Raw genomic sequence first — 25547 nt, 5'->3', positions numbered from 1 at the left:
CCTGAAAGAACATTCTGAATTCTAGCCTCACTCTGTTTTCCTCTGTTTCTAGATTGGTATTGATGCTGCTGCACTTTACTGATTGCATATTCTGACAAACTTCCAGTAGTCAAAAGGAAATTGGAATCAAAACTGAGCATTTCTTACAAGGGTCCTAGGTAGCCTCCAAGTGATTTAAGAGTAAATCTCATATTTCCCTGTTCGCTTGTTGTTTATTGCAAGTCACAGTCTAGTCCCAACTTAACAGAATAAATGTGGATGAAAAAAGAAAACAAAACAATAAAAATTGATAATTTATTAAATAAAACCTATTTTATATTTAGTTGTTTCTTTTTAAATTATAGCCATAAAAGCCCTGAAGCAATTAAAAAGAAAGAGTAATTCTTCTAGCAAGAGAGAAGCTGGTGAAAGAGAGAAAGAAAAGAAAGATTTGGAACATCAGAGAACAAAGAGGAATCGCCAGTTTCCAAAAATATGGCTAACAAAATACTCCTGGTTAAAATATGATGGTGAAAGGGGAATAATGTTTTGTGCACCATGTCGTAAGCATAACGTAGATTTGGGAGAAAACATTCATAACTTTTGTTCTGGCACTGATGATTTCAAGCTTGAATTTATAAATACACACCAGAGTAGTGAAGCTCATGCCTGGGCTACCTGCATGGAAGCTGCTAGTACTGCTTCACCACATACAGCTTCTGCTGAGCAGATGTTGAAGAGCATGAACTCCATAACATTAGGTAGAGTAGAAAATATTTTTAGAACATGCCATGCTATTGCTAAATCTGGTCGTCCCTTTGCAGACCTTGACTGGATGTGCGAACTAGATGATATGAAAGGAGTGGATATTGGTTCTGTATTTAGAAATGACAAGTCAGCAAGAATGTTTATACATTTTATTGCTGAAGTGGAAAGAAGAGCTTTGAAAGAGAAACTGGAGAAATGTAAATTTTTTTCTGTTATTAGTGATGGAGTCACAGACAGTATACTCAAAACGGCTGCAGTCATCTATGTGCGCTTTGCAAATGAGGGGAAAGTCCATTGCCAGATTGTTGGGGTACAACCTGTTCATAAAACTGATGCCTCAACTATAAAAAATGCAATTGAGCAAGCATTACAAATAAATCTTCAGCTCAGCCTGGCAAGCCAAGACTGGTCAAGAAAATTAGTTGGGTTTGGAAGTGATGGGACAGATGTCATGGTAGGAGAAAACAGTGGGGTAGCTAAACTTCTGAGGGAAATTCAGCCTTGTGTACTGTCTCTGCGTTGTTTTGCTCACCACCTAAATCTGGCTTACAAAGAAGTGCTGAAAAACGTGCAGCTGTACAACATCTTAATCAGCCTCTTGAGAAATATGTATTACTTTTATCGTAACTCACCGCTAAATAAGAATAATCTGAAAGCCACATATGAAGCCATCAAGTTACGCCCAGCTATTCCTTCTCGCATTGGAGGCTCCCAGTGGCTTCCTCGTCTACAAACAGCTCTACAAATTCTCCTTAAAGGTTATCCTGCAATTGTTCTACATCTGAATAAGGTAAATAATTTAATATTTGGATGTGACTTAAGGAAAAATTAATTGCTATAGCTAATTTTGGTCTACATACCTGATATTTTCTTTTTCTATATTGATTTCCAGATTGAAAGAGATTCAACAGCCTCAAACCAGCAGAAAGTCAAAGGTCTTTTGCAGCTCCTTCTGAAAATGGAGATAGTCAAGTTTTCTCACTTCTTGTTGGATGTCATCAATGTCCTCAACATTCTGTCATGTGTTATGCTGGATCACAACTCCTCCATTGCAGATGTATTTGCGACCCTACAGTTAACATTGGAAACACTCCACATGTATCAAACAAGGTCTGGCATTTCTAACTGAACCATGATCTCTTAGGATATAATAAGAGTATTACATATTGGTTTGTATTCTGTGTCTTTCAGAGCTGGTCCAAAGGAACGCCTAATGGAGACTATTCAGCCCTTTCATGGTTATCAGCTTATTGGAAATGGAAATATTTCAGCAGTACGAACCAAAGTTCTGCATGGTCTGGTGAAGAGGCTACATGATTGTTTTCGTGACACAAGTCAAGATGTTCTGAGAGCAACTACTATTGGAAGTTTTAAACTGTGGCCTAGCAAAATGAAACAAGGTGTAGAACTGTGAGAGTGGCTATTTGAAGTGCCTTCTAAACCTCTTAAAAGCATAAAAACATTTTTGTTTTGCCTCTGTTACAGAATTTGGTGCAAAGGAAGTGTCTGTCTTGATTAAACATTATGAAGTCATACTAGAAGCTGCCAGTGTGGAAACAGGTGAAGTAGAAACTGAATGGAGCATGTTGAAATCAGAACTGTATAATAGGTAAGAAAAAAACATTTGTGTCTGTTTACTCAAAAGGATTGTGGAAATATATTTAGTGATAGTTAATTATATTTCTTACCATGCTTTTTAGATTTCAGAACATCCAAAACTTGACGTGGGATTCTGTGAACTCAGATTATTCAAAGAAGTATCCCAACATCCTGATGTTGGTAGATTTGATCCTAACTTTGCCGGCAAGCTCAGCTGAAACAGAGAGAGGCTTCAGCCAAATGAAACTCAGCATGATGCATTTACACTCTAAACTAAGGTCTGAAAGTATGACGGATCTTATGATAATTCAGATGAACTCTCCAGATATCAAAAAGTTTGACCCCCAGAAAGCTATTAATTTGTGGAATGCTACTTGGCAGAGAAATAGAAGACAACAGGAAGCTGACAAGTAATGACAAATCGAAGACCTGATTACTCCTCTTGAGTCTGTTTTGCAGACTCTCTTTTTTATTTCACAGTCTTCTTGTGACATACGTGGACACTTTAACTGAATACCTTGCATGGCTAATGAGTGTAAAATTTGTATTTTTTCCATCATGTATTATATCGTTAAGATGCGGCTTTTCTTTATGTTCACTGCGGAATCACGAGTAGATGTTTACATTTATCCTTCTATAAACTGAAGACAATGGAAAAATTATGGAGTGCCTTGTTACCTGGGCAACATTTGGACAGAGGGATGACTGTTCAACTTCTGTCTAACTGATCCTAACTTCTATCTGATTGTTTATTGCAGTTAGCAGGGTCGTATGCATTATAACCACTGGGGTTAACTTTCATCTCAGTCTTCAGTAGTTCAGCAAGCTCCACTGACTCTGAAACCCCAAATTTTCTTTTCATAAATGTGTGAAAAATCAGTGCCTTGTTTGTGTCAAATGACTGCTTGACCTCAGTAGCCTATGAAGTTTGGGTCATACCTTCTCTCCATATCTACTTTTTACTCGTTGTGTGGATATAGTTTTAAGATGACCTTTCACAGATTTTTGTTAGACTTGTTCTGCAGAAGGAAGTCCTTTCCTGCAGATCTGTTTTGCATTGCTGGTTATTTATTGCACATATCAGTCTTCCCATAGCAAATACTCTTACACCCAAAATACGACTAATATACTTTACAACTTCAGCCACCTTTTTCCCCTGTAAAAATGATTGTAAGGGTTACAATAAGAATGCTCTATCTTAACTTTTAATCTAGGAGTTGAGAATGAGAATTGTTTAGAGAAGTATCTGATTTCGTAATTTTACATGTTCTAAATGCAACTTCCTACTTTATAATTTCCAATCAATGTAAAGCACACCAGCAGAATATATTTCCATCATCAAGGAAAAAGCATTGATTATATCAAAAGATAGCTAAAGTGAAATCATTCTTACTTCTTCCAGCAGCGATGAGGATGAAATAGGAATAATCTGAGAGAAATCTGAAGGTGAATGACAATTTTACTTTCAATATAAAACATGTATAGTAATTGCAAAAGACATGCTATGCTATGCTATGCTATGCTATGCATATATATTTAGTCTTTTTCTGTGTGTCTTGCATGTATATTTGTGCTACTTCTGGGTCTGAACAGTATGTCAGAAGTAGAGTAGGTTTTGAATGAATCCCTTGTTAAAGGATGTTAGTCCATTTAAGTAGAATTAATCTGTAGGGATGAGAAAAAGAGATCGGTACTGGGACTTTTATGCTTGTTTATAGATAACAAGAAGTGTTTAATTATGTTTCACCTAATAAGTGACAGAATAAGTGTTATACAGGATACCTTATTAGATATGTGGCATTGCCAGTTCTAAGGTTTTTCTCTTTAATCACATGATACCAAGTTTTTCTCCTCAAAGTTTTCAAATTGGAAGATTTTAACTATAATGAGATTAGAAGTTTGAAATGTGTCTCCAAAATGTCAAACAGCAGAAGACAAAAGATGAAGTAACAAACAAAAGTATGTTTAGAATCTATAACACTGAAGCTGCTTCCATGATGCATAGGGGCAGCATCACATTTTTAGTATTAGGATTGAAGATAATCATAGAGCCATAGAACCATAGAATAGTTAGGGCTGGAAAGGACCTGAAGGTTATCTACTTCCAACCCACCTGCCATGAGCAGGGAAACCTCATACTAAACCATGTCACCCAAGGCTCTGTCCAGCCTGGCCTTGAACACCACCAGGGATGGAGCATTCATAACTTCTTTAGCAACCCATTCCAGTGCCTCACCACCCTTACAGTAAAGAACTTCCTCCTTATATCCAACCTAAATTTCCCCTGTTCAAGTTTTAACCCATTACCACTTGTCCTACCACTACAGTCCCTAATGGAGAGTCCCTCCTTATAGCATCCTTATAGGCCCCCTTCAGATACTGGAAGGCTGCTGTGAGGTCTCCACGCAGCCTTCTCTTCTCCAGGCTGAACATCCCCAACTTTGGAAAAGACCTTTAAGATCATCAAATCCAACCATTAATGGATGCATTGCCCTTGGAAAAATACTAGCAAAATCTTAGTATCATAACAAGTAGCTTTAAATGGATATCAAGAAGTCATCCATGTCTAAAAATACAATCGAATTTAGTCAGAAAATCTGTATACAGTACTTGCCTTCATTGTTTTTATCATAAGCTTTTAAAATAGTGCGCTGTAGAATGTGTGGTTTGTTTTTCTTAGTGCTTTGATGTCCTTCTGATTATATGGCTCTTTGTCACTCTCTGAAATATTTTTCTGCAAATAAATTTTGTTTTCTGCCATTCTTCCTGACTGCAGCTATGGAGAGGGAGTTATCCTCTCTGTAACTTTTAGTGCTAAATTTTCTCATAACACTCCTTTCATAGATGAAACTAGCAGAATTCCTTCAGCCTTGCTCTTATGACATGTTTTCTAGGACTGTGATGACTCCTGTTGCTTTTTTCTGGGCACCCTTAGTTTCCATACTAGATCTGCAAATTCCAAAATTATATGCCAGCAGAAGCCTTAACAGATTAAAAGAATGCACAAGTTATTTCCAGTGTATGCCCATCTACTTTCTGGCAATATTGCAATCTGCCATAAACCTAAGAGCCTTTTGTACAGAAATTTTACATTGGCAAAAAGATCCCCATTGTCACTTTTATGCAGTTCATTATTCCAGCCCAGTGTGGCACTTTACTTTTATTCTTATTGTATAGTGTCCTTTTTATCCTAGACTGTATCTCCAATTTGTATGTAAAGTTCACTGTGAATTCTAATCCTGTTTCCAATGTGCTTGAAGTCTTTTCCTACTTGTTTTCATCTGTAATGTAGTAAGTGTATGAATTGTTTCCTCAGAGTACTTTGGTGTGTTTCCAGTGAAATTTACTGGGTGATCTTGAACATCTCTCTGGTATTTCAAAATCTTGAATTCTGATTATTTTTCTGAATATTTGCTATCCCTTCTAATTAAAAGTGTTTGTACACATTTAATAAGTTCATTTTCTATTCAGTCTCCTACATCATTCAACAAAAACCCACTGGGTGGTTTGGTTCCTTTTTTTTTTAGAAACCAGTCTTCAGGCGGGCAAAGCTGATTCTCTGAATTGTTTTCTCATTTTTTCCCGGAGGGCATTATTTCCTTTTATCATTTGCAGAGTACTGTTTGCAGACACCACTATTTTTTTCTTAGCACCATCTCTGTAGCTGCCCTATCATAGCACCTCTTCATGATAATATAGCAATTACAACCCTGAAATTAAATTGATGAATCACCTTTTGTCTTGTGATACAGATATTCAAAACCAGTTACATGCTCTACAATATAGAACCAAAAACATTAAATTGAGACGAAATATCTAAAAATACATTGAGCAGAGTTATTTGCTGTCTTTATTATGTGCTTATGACAGATTTCATCTCTCTCTGAGACTTCCTCATTCCTCCTAAGTACTGCATGAGGAGGAATTAAGTCACACCAAATTTGAAGTTTTTGAACTACTATAACTTTTTGAAAACACTTTGAAATTGACCCACATGGTGTATTTCAAGAGGAGGTAGTAAAGGAAAAGAAATTGCCCTGCAGCATATCAGCAATACTATAATTAATAGGTAGAAAGTAGTTTAGTTCTGAGAGAGTTGTTTCTTCACGCTTACCCCAAAGGAAGAAAACTGGGCAGATACTACAGTCTGTCATAGGCTTACAGCAACTAATACCAAATTTACCTGAATACTATGTTCTATCATGTTCTACAATCCACAGTTCTATAAACTATGATTAGTATTTTAGTCTCTGATCCTTTAATTCCATTTCAGGCATTATGTCTTGATTAATAATCCAAGTTTTTAAATTTCTTTGATCCTCAAACACCTCTTAGATATATTTCTGAAGTCATGTAGCTTCATGAAAAGTGACATGAGGCTATTAATATTATTATTATTTTTTTTTTTTCAGTAAAACAAAATTCAATTTCACTTAGGAAGACAGAAACTCATAGGAAATACAGAGACAGCATTTTCTGTTGCCATATAGGGAAATCATAGTAGGAATTGAACAGCTTAAACCATAAGGTAATGTGAGAGAAAAAAAGATTTCCAGAGTACTAGGGATCAGATGTGGGAAGGGAAATCTTCAGTAAAGCATGAAATATAAATTACGGTAGCTGGGCTTTTCATGGTAAAGCACTAGAAAATCTGAGATGGCAAATAAGATTTAGTAATTTTCCTGTTATTTTAATGCAAAGTTTTCATTGGCTTCTTAGTGGCCCATAGCCTATTCTCTCCATGAACCACTAAAAGGTTTCCTGGTTTATTGAATGTTCTATGAAGTCTCCCAGTAATGAAACCTCTGTGAGGCAGGCTGTATTGTGCTGCCTGGCAATCATCTGATTCTTGAGGTTCTCATCAAAATACAAGTCTCTGGTTACTTTAAAATTATTAAATCAGCAGCGCAAGGTGCTTCATTAAATAGCACATGATTTATCACATGGCGTTTTTTCCGAAAGTAGGTAACACAAAATCCTTCAAGAGGTGATATCAGAGCACTGTTATCAGCCTCCCAGTATTTTTTGCCAGTGTTTACTTTCATGCTGAAGTTTATTTTAGGACATAAGGCTTCAAGTCCAGGTGTTTCTCCCTTCTTGCTCTCCCAACAAACTTTAAGCTTCCCAAATCTATTATTTTCCTTTTCTTTCTAATTTTGCATATGTACTGGATTTCTCTGCTGCATTAAGATGTGCTGAGGGCATTACTTCTGGTTTTTCAAGTTGAAGGCAAACATGTCTACAGAAATTGTAAGCTACTGATTCAAATTGGCAACTTGAAATGAGAGTCTGGAGACTGACAGTATGAAATTAATGTCGTGCCACTTAAATTTTTCTTGATAAACTTAACACATTCCACTTCTCTACTCCACTTCAAAGTTGTTGACCATAGAATGTGTACAGCTGTGCCTTTTCGAAACGGCAAGTTTGGCTGTAAAAAGGCAAAAAAAATAAAAAAGTAAGTCCTTCCAGTATTTCACTTACTGTGTTTGCTCTAAAGGTAATCTGAAAATTTACTTTTTTGACACTATTGCAATGATTATAACCTGACCAAATCAGCTTTGTCTCTCAAAATTCAGATAATTTGAAACTAATTTTACTTTCTTTTTGTCATTAATGCAGAGATTTCCCAGTAAAAATGCAGAGATTTCCTAGTAAAAAACTCACTAAGTCAGCAATGCCCATTTGTGAAAGAAAAGACCCATATGAGTCTGTTAAATATTAATACACAGTTTTGTGTTATAATGTTGTGCGTGGAATTTGAAGATTCTATTTGATCTGTGTCTATCTAAAAAAACAAATAGGTTTTGTTGCACCTTTTTTTATCATGATTTCTGTAAAATAAAATTGACTGAGCTAGTTATAATTCCCACAAGACAATTCTAAGAAGCCTTTTAAATGATTCAGTTTTGTTTCAAAGTCTAACAGACAACAGTTTGTGCTTTCCATCCTGTTCTCTAGCAGGATGCTTACTTTCAAGAGTAGAGATAGATTTATGATTCATTGAAATGGTACAGTGAAAGAAAAGGTTAGTAGAATGTGTATTTGATTTGTATTCATGAACTGCTCATGTTGACTGCATCAGTATGGGTTAGTGACCACAATGCAGATGAGGAAAGTATCAAAAAGATTGCAGTGTATTGGAATATTTAGTATTTGCATATTAGAAAGGCTGCATACATTTACTTTAAATGAGAATTCTGTGCTTAGCTTGTATGATAGTACCACTTTCAATAGTACATAATAGCAAAATAAAATATTTTCCATATGGCCATTGAAGTAAAAAATAGATTTTATCTAGCAAAAAAACAAAGGTAATTTAAAATTATAAATATTATTTTTTATATTGACTTTCTTTTCTAGGTTTTATACAAAAGAAAGAATTTATTGACATATTTATTGACATGATTAATTTAAATCTTGGAGCAAATTGTCTTCCTGATGCATGGATGAACTTAACACTTCCACATGTAAGTTTACTACTATTTTCATTTCAACTGAAGTGTTGGTTTGTGTAGAAGATGCAGCATTGTCTTTACTATTATAAAGTCAAGAGTATAACTATTACAGGGTGTTATCACTTTTTTTCTAAAATTCTTCTGTTTCACTAGAGAAAGTTTCTGGAAGCCACTGTGAAAGAAATAAAATGCTTTTGTCAGCACTATATTTGCTTTCAATTTTCAATTTCTAGCGGTTCCTTAGATACCATAGAAAAATCGTTTCTAGGAGTTAAAAAGAGACTGTTTATGTTCTTCATTAAAAGACAGGAGAATAAAATCTGTAGCTGTATGACCTTAAAGATTTAGGAACATAGAAATTTATAGTTTAATCTTGCCAAGTCTTCCATCAGTAAATATTATTATTAATTTTACTTCCAGGTATTGCTGGTAAGCCTATAAGCCTATGGAAAGGTTTACTTGTTTTAGCATATTTTTTATCATTATTTCTGTCAGTAAGCCATGATTCACATTAAGATTTTATTGCATTTTACATGAGGGATAACAGTTTTATTCAAATATTTTGCACTCAGATGACTAGCATGAGTAAACCATTTTAAAGTTTCTGAGCAGTGGATTCCCACTGAGTTTAGTAAAAACTAAGCACAGCTATCATCATCAGTATATAAAAATCTAATCTTAGCACAGGAAATTAATTATAGGGGAAAAATATGAGTCAAACATTGTGTATTAATAGGTCACATGCGCGTATATCCCATGTTCTTTATTCTTTGAGAACTTTTAGTGCTTGTAAGTACTATTTTAGATTTAAAAACATACTTTCCTTCCTTAAAAGCACCATTTTAAAATGAGACTCTTAGATCTATGGTGAAAGCCAGAACTTACATACAAAAGGAAGTGCATGATGCGTAAGCTCAGATATACGTTTATTCTGCACAAGCTGTTCTGCATTGAACTCCCCATTTCATAATTGTGTGCCATAATAGAATTTCCAATAAGTTTTGGAATTATAATAAGAAGTACTGTACCTGCCAATCTTGGGGCAGTTGACATCTACAGTATTACCAAATTGTTTCAGTCTGTGTTGCCTCGGGCCCCAGTTCCTGAGAATATATTGCTTCCTTCTTGAGCTCCAGTCTGGAGCAAACCAGTCACTTCCCTTGACAAGGAAATCTGGCTGCAGGGCAAAAGATAGTGTAGAAGTACACAGTAGGGTCTCAACACACCAGTAGTGCAGAAATAAACTGTGCCAATTTTTTTCCCTCTACCATGTGCAGCCTTTGCAATGCTGTGTCAGGAGACTTTACATGTATTCTATGTGTGTTCTGTACCCCACTTTGCTACCCACATACTTCTTCAGTGGTAAAAAGACACATGCAGTGTCTTTCCACTACTACTTTTTTCTAACTGAAAATAACGCTGGAGCAGGGGAAAGCCATGTGGTGTTCACCTGTAAGAGTAAGCAACATAGAGCCAAAGCACAGGCCCAAGCATTTACTGGATTTTGTACATGTGCTGCTAAATTGTCAGTTCCATTTTTAGTACTCTCCCAGGTGGAGCATAGTTCAGGAGTTAGCATGTAGTAAGGGCTGTTATTTCATAGGCAGTTTAGATATAGACCCCTCTTCAGAGAGCTGGAGTATTTATTTAGAGGGATATCAACTGCACGTGCCAATTGGCCTCAGTGATGGACAGTGGTCTGTGACTTGTTTTGTTTAGTGATACATGTCCTTTATTCATCTTTGAAATCTCACTGCAGATGTCCTGTCCATCCTTACCAGGTAAAAGACCTAAGTATACATAGCATATTGAAAGAGTATGTTTATGCATGCATATTTGACAGTGGTAATTTTTTTTGGTTTTGTAGTTACAAAATCTGGCATCTGCATTCTCAGTGAACTCAGAACTTACTGACTGGCGCAGATTCTTGCTAGCAGCAGCACAGCCTTGGCTAGTACCATCTGTGACACAACTTCTCGAAACGCTACACAGCTTCAAGTCTCTTGATGTAGCTGGATCGGGCTTTGTTACACAGGAATACTATATGCAGGTTGGAATTTTTTTCTTTTTTGAATAATATTCTTTCATTAAACTCTGAATTGAACGATGCATTATTTGGTTTATTCACATTCAGAAACTCAGTCTGAATTTTAACTGTTTTGGGGTTTGACGGTGCTTTCTAGTGTCTTCAGGAAATTGAAGGCCTAATACCCATGTTATCCATAGTTCCACAAATCAGGCCAATTAAGCTTACTTTTTACTTCCATTTTCTACTTCCCCAAAAGTAAATTTCAAGTGAAAATACTTCCTGTTCAAAACAAACTATTCTGTGAGCACTTTGACTACTGTTAACTTATTTGACAGCATTGCATATTTCACCAATGTTTTTCAGGAAACGAGTTTCATGTAAGAGTACTAAGAACACATTTTTATTCCTCTAGCAAAATTCTGCTCATTAAGTTTTCACTTAGTTTTACTTTAGATTCTTAATAATGTTTTGGATGACTGCTGTTTCATTCATTTAATGCACACTAGCTATATGTATCATATATTTGTAGACATAGATTTATATAGGTAGATACATATATATGTCAGTTTCAGAACTACTGTAAATAATATAAAACTTCCAGGAGTGCCTGCCAAGCCCTACATACCCCAAAGTTGCAAAGAAACAAGTTCTGCAAAGCCAGAAGCCCCACAAAATGTGCAAGTCTATCTGCATCTATTAGACTGATGCAGATTATTTATTGATGCATGTTATTTGTGGATGTGGTGATTTTTACAGAAGTGTTAGGGCTTAAAAATAAGCTAACAGTTACAAGACACGCAGACTGTGAATGCAAATTTCTAACACAGGATCCTAGTTCAAATATAATATTAACTGAGCAATATAATATTAACTGAGTGATTAATTTACTTCCGGATTGGAGCTTGTTCACATTCAGCTGATGATAGTAAATATGCAATGGTGTATGCTAATTTGTTTATAGGCTTATCCTCTGTTAGTTCTTCCAGACTTTGAGTGATGACTTTGAACCTACAGTCTATATAGTTGCTTAAAGACTAAAAAGGACTAAAAAGTTCATAAACACACAGGTAGCTCCACAGCTATCTTTATGAGAAGAGAACTATATTGGTAGGCACATAACTTAGGTGCACAAGAGAATATTATGGGAGCCTCCAGGGACTATCCAAAGCAACTCAGTTTAACAGTCTGCATTGCTCAGAAGATTTCCTCTGAAACTAATTAATATTGAAAACAAAAGTTGTAATGTCTGTCACCCCTATTTCATTTTTGAAAATATGACCAAAATATTCTTCACTTAAAACCTCATGAAATCCTTGTGTATCTACTGTATATGAGTAGATATACAGGGTCCTAGAGTTCATGTTACTGACAGCACTGTGATTTGGAAATTTTTCATATAGAATTATGAGAAAAACAAGAAGAGAATTTTTCAGACATAAGTAAAATTTAGTCCTCTAACTTAAAATTAATTTATGAGGAACATCTGACTTTTTTTTAAATTGCGATATTTGTTGTATCCTTTTGGACCAGTTTATGGCAAATTTTATGAGATCAATGCCTGTTTCATTTTTTCTTATTAATTTCTTTTTTTGAAAAAATGATTCACTTCCTGTGGAACATAGTGCACCAGAGAATTAATGAATCATTGCAGTGCATAAAATTAAGGAAAAAACAATAGCAGCAAGTTACCAAAATTATTGTTTATCAAGTGTTATCATTGATATTGTATCATCTACACCAAACCATCTATTTCTGGTAAAGATTTCAAAGACAACATGAAGTCTTTTTTCTTGTTACGAATTTGTTCAGTTTTCCCAGCTAACTCACATAAGGAAATAGTGGAAAAGTGGCTTTATTAATTTCTTTTCCTTTCTGAAAATCCCTTGGAACTTCCTGTTTTGTTGTATTTCATTGTCTTGCTTTGTAAAGAAAACACATAGTAATGCAATATTTTATATAATCAAGAATCTAGTAATTCATCAGAAATGCGAAAAAGAATGCTAATGAAATTTATAGCTTTATTACAATATTTTAAGTTAGTGCCTACACAGAAAGACTATTGCATCTTATTAACAACTGTGATTCATGAAGATTTCCAATTATTTGAAATATTTCATATTAGTCTATTAATATAATAGCGAACATAGATTTTTTTCATATGTTGAAATCTTTCAATAAAAATGGTAACAAACTTTATTCTCTGTTTAATACTGAGACTTACGTGCATTCAAGATGTCATGAAAATATTTTATTTTACTGTATTAACAAGAAATAATGCCAAGCATGTTCATTGAGAATAACAGGAAGAATCTTTTACTGGGAATTAGAGATGCCCCAGCTGGCCCCTCTGGTTGCATCTGTATTAGTAAAGTACACAGTGCTAGGGAACACCCTCAGGTAATGGTACTCAGCTGTCCATACTTTGATGTTGTTTGCATGTTAAACCTGGCTTGGTTTAACATGCACAAATTCCAAGCAAGTGAGATTTTCTATAGGCAGTCTGTTCATGGCCATCCTGTTTTAGAAGGGAAGATCTAGCTGGTATTTCATGTGTGTTTGGTCTAGTACTGGAGAACTGGTTCTGGGCACAGCTATAGGTATAGCTCTGTAGGCATTACAGGACACTTTGTCTTCTTGTTGAGAGCAAGCAAGCATGAGAAGGGCTATGACTCTGGCCTTCATTATACTGAGGTGTGTGGACAGTTTCTTCCAGAAGTACAGCTAGGACAAAAGCTATGATGTAGCAAAGAATACCGTAAAAGGATGAAACTAGAACACACATAGAACTCGGCATCGTATTCTGTTTCTTGGGCAGCGTAGGTTTACAACTACCTAGTTCATTTGCACTTTTTTCAAGGGCGTAGAGTCACTGCTAGGTTACTCCATTTTCAGTAATTCCCAAAGTGTCTGTTACAAAGTACAAACAGCTACTCAATTATTCTGGTGTCAATATATGTTAATAACAAATTCAGCCTGATTAAGCTCGGGATTTAAGCTCTTAGTTACCTGTTTGTTGAACAGTTATAGAGCATGAAGACCAATGTATTTCACTGTGTAAAAATAAATTACTTTTTTTTTTTTTTTCAAATCAGGTTGGCTTATGGCTCAATGGAAATGAAGATGTAAGCATAACAGAAAGTTGCACAGAACCTTTGCCTTTTGATAGGCTAAGAGATCTCATAAAGGTAACTTTAAAAAACAGGTATTTTGAAGAGACCACTCACTGTTCTAACCTATGAGGTATCATTAAATGCTTCTTGGGTCTTTTATTTTCCACAACTGCTGCAATTTTTCAGTGGTTTTTAAGGATAGGTGGTGCCTCAAAATATGATTTCCATGTATAAAAACCGCAAAGTTTGAAATAGCGTAGAAAAGAATTGAGAAATTGTCCTTCAGTATTCTAAATCATAGTCTACTCAGAAAGACTTAATTTATTCCTGTTCTTCTTTGAACCACATTAATTTTGCTACACATTAACTAGCTTTGTAGATAATTGGAAGCAAATGATCTTTGCATCTAAGCTTGTGGAAGTCTCCAAGGAAGAAGGAGGTAATAGTGTGATCTGAATACAAGAAAATGTTTTGGATCTGTTTGTCATGATTTTCTCTTTGTTCTAGGAAAGCCCTCAATCTAGAAAAGAAAATACAATGATTTCTGTTTCCTTGAATAACATGTTTTATTTATCTTGATTTACACAGCCTTAACACATTTTTAAAGATAGTTTCACTTCTCAGCAGTCATTACTTTATTTCATCTCTACAGTCATTGATTTCTGCTTGATTAAGTTCCACTTGTAGAAACTAATTCATATATTTTTGTCCTTTTGTAGTTTTTCTTCAGTTTATTTGCCGATACCAAAAAAGATCCTCCTCTGCTCAGCTATACTGAGATGCTACTTTATTTTGCCTCCCACTCTGATCCAGTTGAAGGTGTTTACAGAGCACTTAGCATTGCTACTGGAACATATATTCATAGAAAAGAAGATTCTCTTCCATATGTGGTAAAATATTACAGTAAAATATTTGATAGTAGTAGTGGTTCTTGAAAATTAAAAATTATCTAGATTTCTGTATGTTTCTGAGTAGCTCCAGTCCTTACAAGGAGTCCCACTGATTTCACAGAAACTCTGCAAATAGTTCACTGACTTCAGTAATAGTACTCATTAGTATTCCTCCAAAAGTCTGAAAGTTTGCTTGCCAGGTAGCAATGAAGGTTTGAGATATTTTCTGGGAACTACTCCTTGTACAGATGAACAGAGGACCCTAATCTTACACAAATAAGTCCAGCTATCAATCCTCAGGAATTATACTGTAATATGACTTACAATATCACTACCTAAAGATATAAAGCCTGATATAATTTATTTTCTGCTATGTTTCTTTGGGGTATTTAGAAGTATATATACCTTTGCGTTATTTTGAAGTGTTTTGGCTTACCCATACATCAGAAGGATCAATAATTATTTTGTATTAAATAATTAAAAAATATTTTTAGAGCTGTGATGAATGTATTGCCACAACAAATGAAGCTTTTGACTATTTCTGAAGTATCCTGTTATTTTTAAAGTCCCAAAACTGCCGTTAGTGTACTGTATGTGTCAGTTACTTGTTACTGAATTATAAGTCATTTTTTGAGACATAAAATTTGTATCAGTACACAGCTTTGAAAGAGCTTGCTCTTCTCAATAATGAAATGTTTCACTTTGCTGTCACAACCACAGTGACTCTATCATTTGCTTAATACTTAAAATATAGTTGTGCTCTCCAGAAACTAGAAAGGGCATAATTTTACCACACAAATTCTATCCATATTAATAATTACATTTTATCACTTCAGATGACAAAATATATTCTTGTACTCCCCTGTGTCTGCTTTTATTTGGCACAATGGAGCTTTTGTCCATGAGAGAGACTGAATAGGACAATTTCCTTTTTACATTTCGTAGAAGGAGAGTACAAAATGCTTCCAGCTAGATACAGTGGATCTGAATAGTTTCCCATATGTCAGTGGAAAGTTCTAACTCTGCATGTCATTGGATATAAAGCAACACAACTGTTCTCCTCCTCACTGTTCTCTGCTTGGTTTGATCTGTTTAGTCGGGACTTTTGTAAGCCTCTAATTGCCTGCACTGGCATTATCATGTGTCTACAACTTGTTAAGGCTGTGAGTTGCTGTTAAAAGTGAAAAAATTCCTTTCAATCTAGAATTCTCAATGTATTTGAGAAGCAAGAATTACATCTCATCCAACCTGAGAATTTCTTCATACTTTGTTTTTGACTCAATGTATTTGCTCTGTGAATCCATGATATGTCTGATGTATGTCTCACAATGTATTATACAGACTGGTTTTGTGCCTGATTACTTGGAAGTCTCTTACAACCCTAGAAGTATCTAAAAATTAGATGCTAAGTAAGCATCTTGCGTGCGTGTGGATTATCTGACATTATAGTAATCTTTTATAGGTTGGTGCTCAGAACCACAGGGCTGATAGAACATAATTTTAATATCTCTTTCTTCTTATGGGTTGTTCTTATCTGCACACTTCAACAATCATGTTGAATACAGAAAAAAATAGAACTAAAAAAATCCTGTTCCACTGAAGTGAATGAGTTTTCACCACTGGCTTCAGTAGGGCCAACATTTCATGCAGGGTATTTCACAACCACAAGATGGCAAAAAGCAAATTATGAGTTGGTATTATGTTTGAGTCAAGCTCCATCAAATAGAAAGATATAGATCCCTGGAGACATACAGAATGTTTTTCAGCACCAAATTAAGAAACTAAACCCTTGTCTAACTGTGGCTGTTCACATATGATCTAAATAATGCCAGTTCCCACTAAAGCTACTGGAAATCTAGTAAATATTATTAGTGGAATATTCATCAGTGGAATACAAAGAGCTATGCAGCTCACCTCAAAGAAGTTTTATAATACATTTTAGTTAGCCAGTGTATTATATAGCATCACCTGATTTAAAATGTTAATAGCAGAAAAGCAGACAAACATATTCTAGAGATTTCTCTTTGACTAACTTCATAGCAAAACCCCTTTCACTTAAAATGCTTGGCTTTTAACTTTCAAGAATTTGTTGTTGGTTGTGTTGACCTTATAGCTAAATGTAAATGGTACAGTGAGGGACAGAAAAGCCTAAGTGTCGATATTTGGGTGATCTCCACTGTTGAGTGTAAAAAGAGTTTTGTTGAAAACACTCTGTCAATGACGCTGCTCCTTCTGTGTTGTAAAGGTCTTATATTAAGGCCCAAGACAAGTAGCACAGATGTGACTGAATCTCAGCAGTCTCTCCCTCCTAATGGGAAAATAAATGCAATTTCCTGTTATTGTTAGTGGTTCGTCTACACAGTGGCCTAATCTTGTCAAAGCATTGTTCACCTATGTGAGGTCCTTTCTCATCTTTGTGCTCGCAATCTCTACAGCTGTTTTGTTTGTTGTTTTTTGGGGGTTGTTGGTTTTTGGTTTGGTTGGGTTTGGGGGTTTTTGGGTGTTTCGGTTTTGGGGTTTTTTGGGTTTCTTTTTTTTTTTTTGTTTGTTTGTTTTTTATACTTGGCATCTCTAAACAAAGACACCTCATTCAGTTCATAGTAAACTTCCAATTTTTCTACATGAAGGCCTTCTCATTGTCTGTGAGCAGCTGGTGATGAGCCTGTGCTAAGTGTTATCCTAAATGAAGATCTTAAAGTGATTCCTTAGTCTGAACTAGAAAATTCATGCTACTTTTTTCATGTGAACATCCAGAATTATAAAGTTTACTCCTTATACAAACACAAAGCTCTTACTAGATATTGTTATTTGTAACTACTAAGTATTTTTATGTTTTGTTGCTCAGAATAGGAATTTCTCAGTGGAATGTTGGCCATGTTCCTGGAAAAAGCTGTTTATTAAATTTCTACTAATGCCAACATTATGGATGTTTCCAGTTTTTCAGGATCTATTCCTTCATCCTACAATTCTATAGATAATTTTTTGTGACTTGACGATTTTTGTTTGAACTGAACTTAATCTAGAACTGAATTTTGGAAGTATAATCCACTGATTGTTAATAAATGTCTGACTGAAACAGATGACCTACTGGCAGACAATTTAACTAATTAATACCAAGTATTATACCTACACTTTCTTAGGCTTTTCCTCATCTCAACATAGACCAAGATGAGGAAACTTTAATAAAAGGAGAAAAAGAAGTCCTGAATTACACGGGTGAAGGAATAATTTCAGTGCAAACTCTCCTCAAAGTGTTTCATACTGGAGGAAGTAAAGATGATGATAATAATAGATTTTGTAATCCAGAGAAGGAAGGCAGCTATGATAAGGTAAGCAGGTAGATTCAAAGAAGGTTTTGTACGTTGTATTTTATGCTCAATAAATATCTGCTGCAATCTTTGCTCTTCCCCAATTGTTTTTGAAACAATAAATTGCCCACTTTTTTGTTTGTTTTTTGTTTGTTTTTGTTTTCTTAAAGCATTTCATCAGAATGTACAAAGAGTTAGGCAGTAAAGATCTGACACCCATTCCGGTTGCACTCCTTTTGAAGCATTCATTCATTCAAGATTTGATCAACAGCTATCAAGAATATAAGCTTCCTGTAAGTATTGCTTTCTGGGACCAAGAACTTTTTGAGTACACATACTGAAATTTGCATCATCCTAGAAATGTAAATGAAATTAATTTAGGTGCTGCCAAATATACAGCATAGCAGGTAGAGATTAGATGTTTCCTTTTCAATGAAAATAGCATCAATAAAAGACTGCATGGCTTTCTGACCTATTTTATTTTAATGCCTGTTTTGCTGGCCTGTAGCTGCCTACCAGTTTTCTACTGCCTTATCACATGTGGCATTGCCTTTACCCTGCCCATAGGAAGGAGACTGATTGAATTAGCTTCCCAAGAGGATCTTACAGCAAGACACTATGAGATATGTGATAGAGCACATTCCATCCCAGGCCAGCTAGGCTGCTGAAAAGGGCATGCAGAGGTAGTACAGGTCTAAATGTTCTTCCCTGCCATGCTCTAGATCTTCCCTGTTACCTGTACCTATGTTTAAATGTGTGTTGCAACAGTTGCACATAGCACAAGTTTGGGCCAGAATATAGCTATTAAATGTGTCTGATTATGGCAAAAATATGTGATATATAGGGTATAAGAAAATAATGTAAGACAAAATGAAAGGATGCTTGCATTTGCATGCTCAAATTCAAACATGAGCAGTCTTCACAAGTTTGAGATTGTCAGCACCAGGGGCATATAATATTGCACAACCTTTAAATCTGAATAAGATACATAATGCTCCAGGACTAACTTTCTATTTTGTAATTACATTCATACACTTGTAAGAAGTGAAGTGCTCAGCACTAATTATATCTCTCATAATCGTTGTTAGTAAAAGACATGATATAAGAATAAAAGAATATGTTTGTCAACAAAGGTTAAAAATTTATTTTTTTGGTAGTAGGAAGAGATACAAAAGGACAATGTAAGAGAAAGACAGCACAACTGAAGATTACAAGGATGAATGTGTATCTATCCTGCCTCTGCTAATGTCTTGTCTGATTTGGGAAGATAGGCACCATGGAATATTAGGTCATTCCTCCCTTCACTTCCCGATTCTTTCTTCCTGACCTTTTTGTTTAATCGAGTATTGCATTTCCTCATTTGTGGTTTTTTTTCCAACTTCACTGAATTTCTCCTAGACCAATTTCTTAAACCAGCTCTCTGTTCTTTTACGTGATCAATCTCAAGAACCATTCTTTATACAAGTACTTCATTTACTTGCAACATTTAACATAGTGCAAGCTCCCCATGAAGACCAAATACGTGGTCTAAAGTAGCAGTTAAATAGAGTGTAAACTGAGTAATGCCATGTGCATGTACTTTGCTATTTAAAGGCAGGAGTGCTGCTTTTTAAGACCTTTTTTCACTAGGCAATAGTTGAATATCAAGAGCATCTATTCTTCAACAAAATTCCTAATCTTCCTGTACTACTTTCAGGTGGAACTGTTATATAGCTGAAAGAACAGACTTTAATATGCATTTAAAATTTGCTAGGTACCACCAATCACCTATATTTGGCTGATAGGGTATGTTCAGGGCAGTACAATTATAAAAATTGTCAGTCTATGGGAAAAAGTGTAGGTGTGAAAATACTGTATGTGAATCTTGGCAGTAGGAGGGTTTCAAAGCACAAGCTGTAGGCCAAAGAAATTTCCACAGCTTGTCTACCAAAGACATATAGGAATCATTTCATTTAAATAATACATTTTTGTACTCACTTGGCAGATCCATTTGATGTCTCTATCTACTGACTTGGCAGTTAGATGATGCAGAGCTTCAATTTTCATGTGTAATACATAGAATTTCCCCTTGCAAGGGCTTATACTGACTGTATCTCAAATACAGTGCTTTATGGTTTCTATACTTAAAAAGGGAACATTATATTCCTTGACAGGACTGGTAAATACAGACTCCCATCTTACGCATGAAGTCAACACTTCACAGTCTTACTCTCAAATTGTGACTAACTGGGGAAGACCCATAAGTTCTTACTCACCTTTACAACAAATTATTATATTCACCAGCAAACAGGCACAGTGACCCAGTGGCCATGAACTCCAAGAACAGATTTCCTCTGACTATTCTATATTGGGTGAACAGGTGTTGTTTGGTTTTATTTCCCAAAACATTTCAAAAGTAACTAAACAATATTTTTAGCATCAATTATTTTTTCAGAAATTCTCCCAAGACTATAAAAATCTCTATAAAAATGAAATTCAACCACAGTGCTGTTATTTTGAGATCTTTTACAAGATAAATATAGCAACTTAGGGTGTGGTTTCCAAGGTTAAAACCTTTCTACTACTGCAGTCATAAACACTGGAAAATGAAATATTTTGCTGAAAACTATAAATGGAATATCTAGCTTACAATTTTTTTAATCTTAGTTAGGGCATCTGATTATTTTGGCATCTAGATTGCCTTTTCTATTTTAACCAGTACTATCTCTGATATAAATATTTGCTCCTGGTAAGATATGTTATCTTTTAAAGGGAGTTTGTTTTCTCTATTCATGTACCAGTCATCTGGCAGCATCGCTCATGATGATGACCTTTCTGTTAGCCTCAGCCAACAAATAACTTGGAAATTCTGTTACTTTTCATCTGGGATTTTTTTTGTTTCCATTTGGTTTGGGTTTGTTTTTTTTTCTGTCTTGATTAGTAGTCTTTCTGGTGTTGACTATAACTTTCAAGTGGTTTGCAATTACAAACAATTTTTTTTTTTTGCTTATCAGATGAAATTAATTCCTTTAGAATAGTTAGACCATGCCTACATGTGTGTGTTTATGAATTCACTTAATTACATTCTGAATCAAATAAATAAAATATTTTTAGTAGGCTAACAGATTCAGATGGGAGAAACAAGCCATTCTGCTTTTATCCACTGCAGGGGTCTGTGTATCAAGATTTGTCTACTAAGAGGTCTTTTTCAGGGCTGGTATTATATTTTGTTATTAATTTTGTCTTCTATCCTGAATCTGTCATGGATAGATACAGTAATACAGGAACAACCACACATTTTAGTAACTCTGAATATTGACTGTGATAAACTTAGATTAAAATTTGGGGATTTATGCATGTAGAAATATATTCTTTTTCTTAAATTGATGCTTTCATTATTCTGTTATTTTGAGGCAGCACGATATAATTACTAAGGATAACAAAGAAGTTTGATAATTAGCATTCAGTTGGTTGATATAAAAATATTACGCATTTCATAATGTTACTTTTTCATCCTGATTATTCCTGCTTACACAACTCTAGTTTTGAAGATAGGAATATCATAGAATCATAGAGTCGTTAGGATTGGAAAGGAACTTAAGGTCATACTGTATTTCTATGTGTCTTTGTTTTGAATATATATAACAGGCCCCTTAAATATATTTTACTTAGGCTCTCAGATCAAGTTTATTCCTTCTAAATTGTCGTTATTATTGCTGTTATTATTGGTCTTGTTTATTACCCAGATATTTACACAAATAAATAGGAGCTCCACTGATACAGGATGTCTATAGTATAGTTAACAGGTCTTTATTAAAAAAATCCCACATTTGACAGCATGTTGAACAGTCATTACAAAATCTGTTTATATGCACAGCAGCTATTTAATTTTACACAACTCAGTAAACATTCAGAACTGCATATATCATTTAACAAAGTAATAATGCTTTCTCTCTAGGGAGAGTTCATACATATTATATTCAGTAGGGCTTGTGAGGTAGACCATGTAGTTCACAGTCAACAGTAAATGCATACTTTGGCAGAAAAAAGCACTGCTGAATCACTGTCTACCCATAGGCAGTAGTTGTAATACTTATGAAACTTGAGAAGCCTTTTTCATGTGGTGTTTTAAATGTCCCAGAGTGCAAGAGAAGGAAAATTCAGCTCAGTGTTAAAATACCTAGTTTAAAAAAAGAGACCTATGTTATGTTTATCACATATTCTAATAAAAAAAAAAATCGTAGGAAATGCAAATATAAATGAAAAATACTGTTTATTACATTTTAAAAGTTATTGAAATATCTATTCATGTAACAGAAACATGAAGTTTGCTTCATTAAACACATAGTAAATCTGTTGTAGTACTATTCCTCCAGTGTTTTGAAGCTATTTAGTTTTGCTTTCCTCTGAAAAACTGTTACATAAACAAAACTTGTCCAGATAAAATATTCTTAACTGCTGTTCTGTCACTCTCTTTTCTGCATTGATTATAATTTTGAATCATGTTGTTCTTACTTTTAGACTGATATTTAAGATATACTTCTGTGTCATTGCTGGAGTTTAAAACTTCCACTTCCCACACAGATGAGCGCAGTGACAGTACTGGATGTGTCTCTATATATCATTTCCTCCACATCAAGTAGCAGATTGCTTAAGCTAATTTTTTACAGGAGCATAGATTTGTACTTTGTATTTATTAGAAGTCTCATAATATAGTTAACATTCTATCATGGCAGAAGTACTACAGTTTAAACTGAGATCCTCATCTGCTTCGTGTGGTAATGATAAGTACTGATAATGAACTTGCTGAAGGCTCCATTTGCTAACATTTACTTTTGTCGAACCGGAATTGAAACTCCTTTTTCTGACTCAATGTGCTGAAAATGGCCTCCTTAGACTGAAGTGTTTCTTCAAGTAAAGGATAAGTGTTAGTACTACCTTCTAAAACAAAGGACTACTAAAATTATCTTGTAACATGATTCCTCTGTACTTATTGAAATGCTCCTGATATTTTACAAGGCATGTGAAGCATCATTACATACAGGCAGTTTCTGCATCTTACTATAGTTACTGTGTCTTACAGATATGCACAAAATACATACTGGAGTATTTAAACTAATTTATTTTATAACAATTCTGACTCAATTATTCTACTAAAGAAAAAAATATTTACTGACAGTACCAGAAAGTGATAGACAGTTTAATTACCATTTATCTTCATATTAAACATTTAACACAGTATTTTTTAATCAAAAATTCCTTGTTAATCCTACTTACACAATGGATAGTATTGCTCAAGTAGGAAGTAGAGAAGATTGTACTAATAAAAAATTATTGGAAATTAACAAATGAAACAATATGTTATAAAGAATGCAGAACTGCACAAAAAAAAAAAAACTAAATGTGGGTATTATTCCAAATGCTAATTACTTACTTTCTTTTATTTCCTTTCCTTGAAGTGTTGAAGTTCAGCCTGAAACATGACATAAATAAAAAAAACTTATTGAAGAATTTGACTCTGTTCTGAATAATATTTCACTGGTTTAAACAATAGTCTTAATACTCCTCTTTACTGACAAGTTTAAGCCGATTTTTGAGATTTCTACGTACTTCAAGAACTGCATTTTAACACACTCTAGTTTTCTAAGTTGCTGAAGACGATGATGTTGTGTTGGTAACTAATATCAGTGGTATTACTTAGCTAATTATAGCTAAATCAGGCACTCAGAATTTGCCATGAAGGATGTTCTTTCTGTAATTGTTGCTGTACGTTTATGCTTTCATTAGTGTGCCGAACATACCTAGTGCTTAATCTGAGTGACATCATTGTTTTTAGTGCCCTTCTGAAAGACATCTTATGTCATCTAAGGGTAGAATAAATTATAGCAATATATCTCCACTGAAGTTAGTTTTTCATCATAATTTAGTCACTAGTTAGAAGGCTCACCCCATGGAAAGACAGGCATTTTTATCAAAATTTTTAAGGTAGAAGAGGCTGCAATATGAAATGACCTTTTAATGTTTCATTTTCCTTTCCATAGGATATTAAAAGCTTTTTCCAAAGATCCGAAGAAGCACAGTCATCTGTTGGAAAAAAACATCATCAATGTATGGAAAAGTGATCTTCATGAACACTATGAAGGTTTCTTGGTTTTTTGGGTTTTTTTATGTTTATAAGAAATGCTTCTTACATCTTCAGTCCTCCCTTCCATGGGAAAGGATTATTTGTTTATGATTATTTGTTTATTGTTGTGATAGTAAAATCCCATTGAAATTATACATTTTCTGTTACTTTAAACTAAAAACCAACCAAGCAAACAACAAGAAAATACCAAGAGGAAAAGCTAGGGCTAGTACATATTAAATAATCTGATTATACTTTTAAATAAAATTAAACCAGTTTCTGAATTTAAAGAAAGCTGACAGTGTGTTCATTAATAATTGGTATAAGAACAGAGTATATCCAGTTCTTATTAAGTGAGCTAGGATATCTGGTCACCTTTTGTTATGTGTATACTTTATTGATTCATAGGTTTTTTTATTAATTAAATGAGTTTTTAAAAACTTATTGCAATTCATAGCTGATAAAATAAGTAAATGAAAAAACTGTTTTCTCAAAGCTCAGGATGAACTACCAAAAAGACATTATGTACATGAAAATGGACTGCTTGTTGACAGTGGAGATGAGAAATCTTTGCTAGCCAACCATTCTATGTCTAACCCTTCATTGCAGCTCAACTCTGCTCTTACCCACTAAACCCTTGCAGGCTTTTTCTCTGGTGCAGTGCCAAATGCATTTCAAGGGCATGGGTAGCAAAAGATGCAACTGTCCAGTAACCTCCCCACCCACAGCGCTGCCCTGAGCAGGCTCCAAATAAAGCCTAGGTGCTAGGTAGGTTCTACACCGTTTGTAGTTCCACTGCTAATTCTGCACATAATATTGTAAGTAAGTCACTAGAATTTACAGTGGGGTTCCACATGACTGTTTTCAGGAATCAATTAAAAGTCCTTTTTAACCAGCACAGTGTATTCAAGGGCACCATACAGACCAGACACACATTTCAGGCTTTTGTGGTTTGTTTAGGTGATAGGTGTTTGTCTAAAAATCTCTATGGCACAAGAGTACATCTAGCAGTTGCCTTCTGTGGCAGATGAAGCAGAGTCTTGGTGAAACACTCTCCTTATTTATTACTGATGGGGTTGTTTCTTTTTCTATATCCAGTGTGACTCTTACTGGCTTTCCTGAAAGTTGTTCTGAATAGTTTTCATAGAAATTTTCTTATTAATAGGATGCTGGTGTTTTCTTGCAGTTTTATTCAACTTTTCTCTTGTGGCTCATGATTGGCTATTAGATGATGGGAACTATTATTTTATGGAATTTCTTAACATAAATTTTAGAATGCTCTTTGTAATTAATGAATATGGAA

General features: G+C 34.7%; 2 protein-coding genes across 2 annotated transcripts in view; both read left to right on the top strand.

The window, feature by feature from the left end:
- The window catches only part of SPEF2 (sperm flagellar 2), a 64163-nt gene extending 61472 nt beyond the window's left edge, over positions 1–2691 (top strand). The window contains 6 exon segments of the mRNA XM_065663877.1: positions 345–1537; positions 1640–1857; positions 1939–2147; positions 2233–2356; positions 2448–2586; positions 2589–2691. Coding sequence (XP_065519949.1) covers positions 345–1537; positions 1640–1857; positions 1939–2147; positions 2233–2356; positions 2448–2586; positions 2589–2618 — 1913 coding nt within the window. The 3' untranslated portion in view covers positions 2619–2691.
- Positions 2692–2713: 22 nt separating this feature from the next.
- LOC136005983 (sperm flagellar protein 2-like) lies at positions 2714–24453 on the top strand. The gene is made up of 8 exons (XM_065663876.1): positions 2714–2756; positions 8710–8816; positions 10672–10854; positions 13926–14018; positions 14663–14833; positions 17974–18162; positions 18312–18434; positions 24162–24453. Exons 1-8 carry the CDS (start codon positions 2714–2716, stop codon positions 24240–24242), a joined length of 990 nt encoding a protein of 329 aa, XP_065519948.1. The 3' UTR covers positions 24243–24453.
- The last annotated feature ends 1094 nt before the right edge of the window (positions 24454–25547 follow it).

Source organism: Lathamus discolor, chromosome Z (genome assembly GCF_037157495.1).
Source record: "Lathamus discolor isolate bLatDis1 chromosome Z, bLatDis1.hap1, whole genome shotgun sequence".
NCBI lineage: Eukaryota > Metazoa > Chordata > Aves > Psittaciformes > Psittacidae > Lathamus > Lathamus discolor.
Note: the sequence above shows the minus strand (reverse complement) of the source record. Positions and strands in the feature narration are given on the sequence as shown.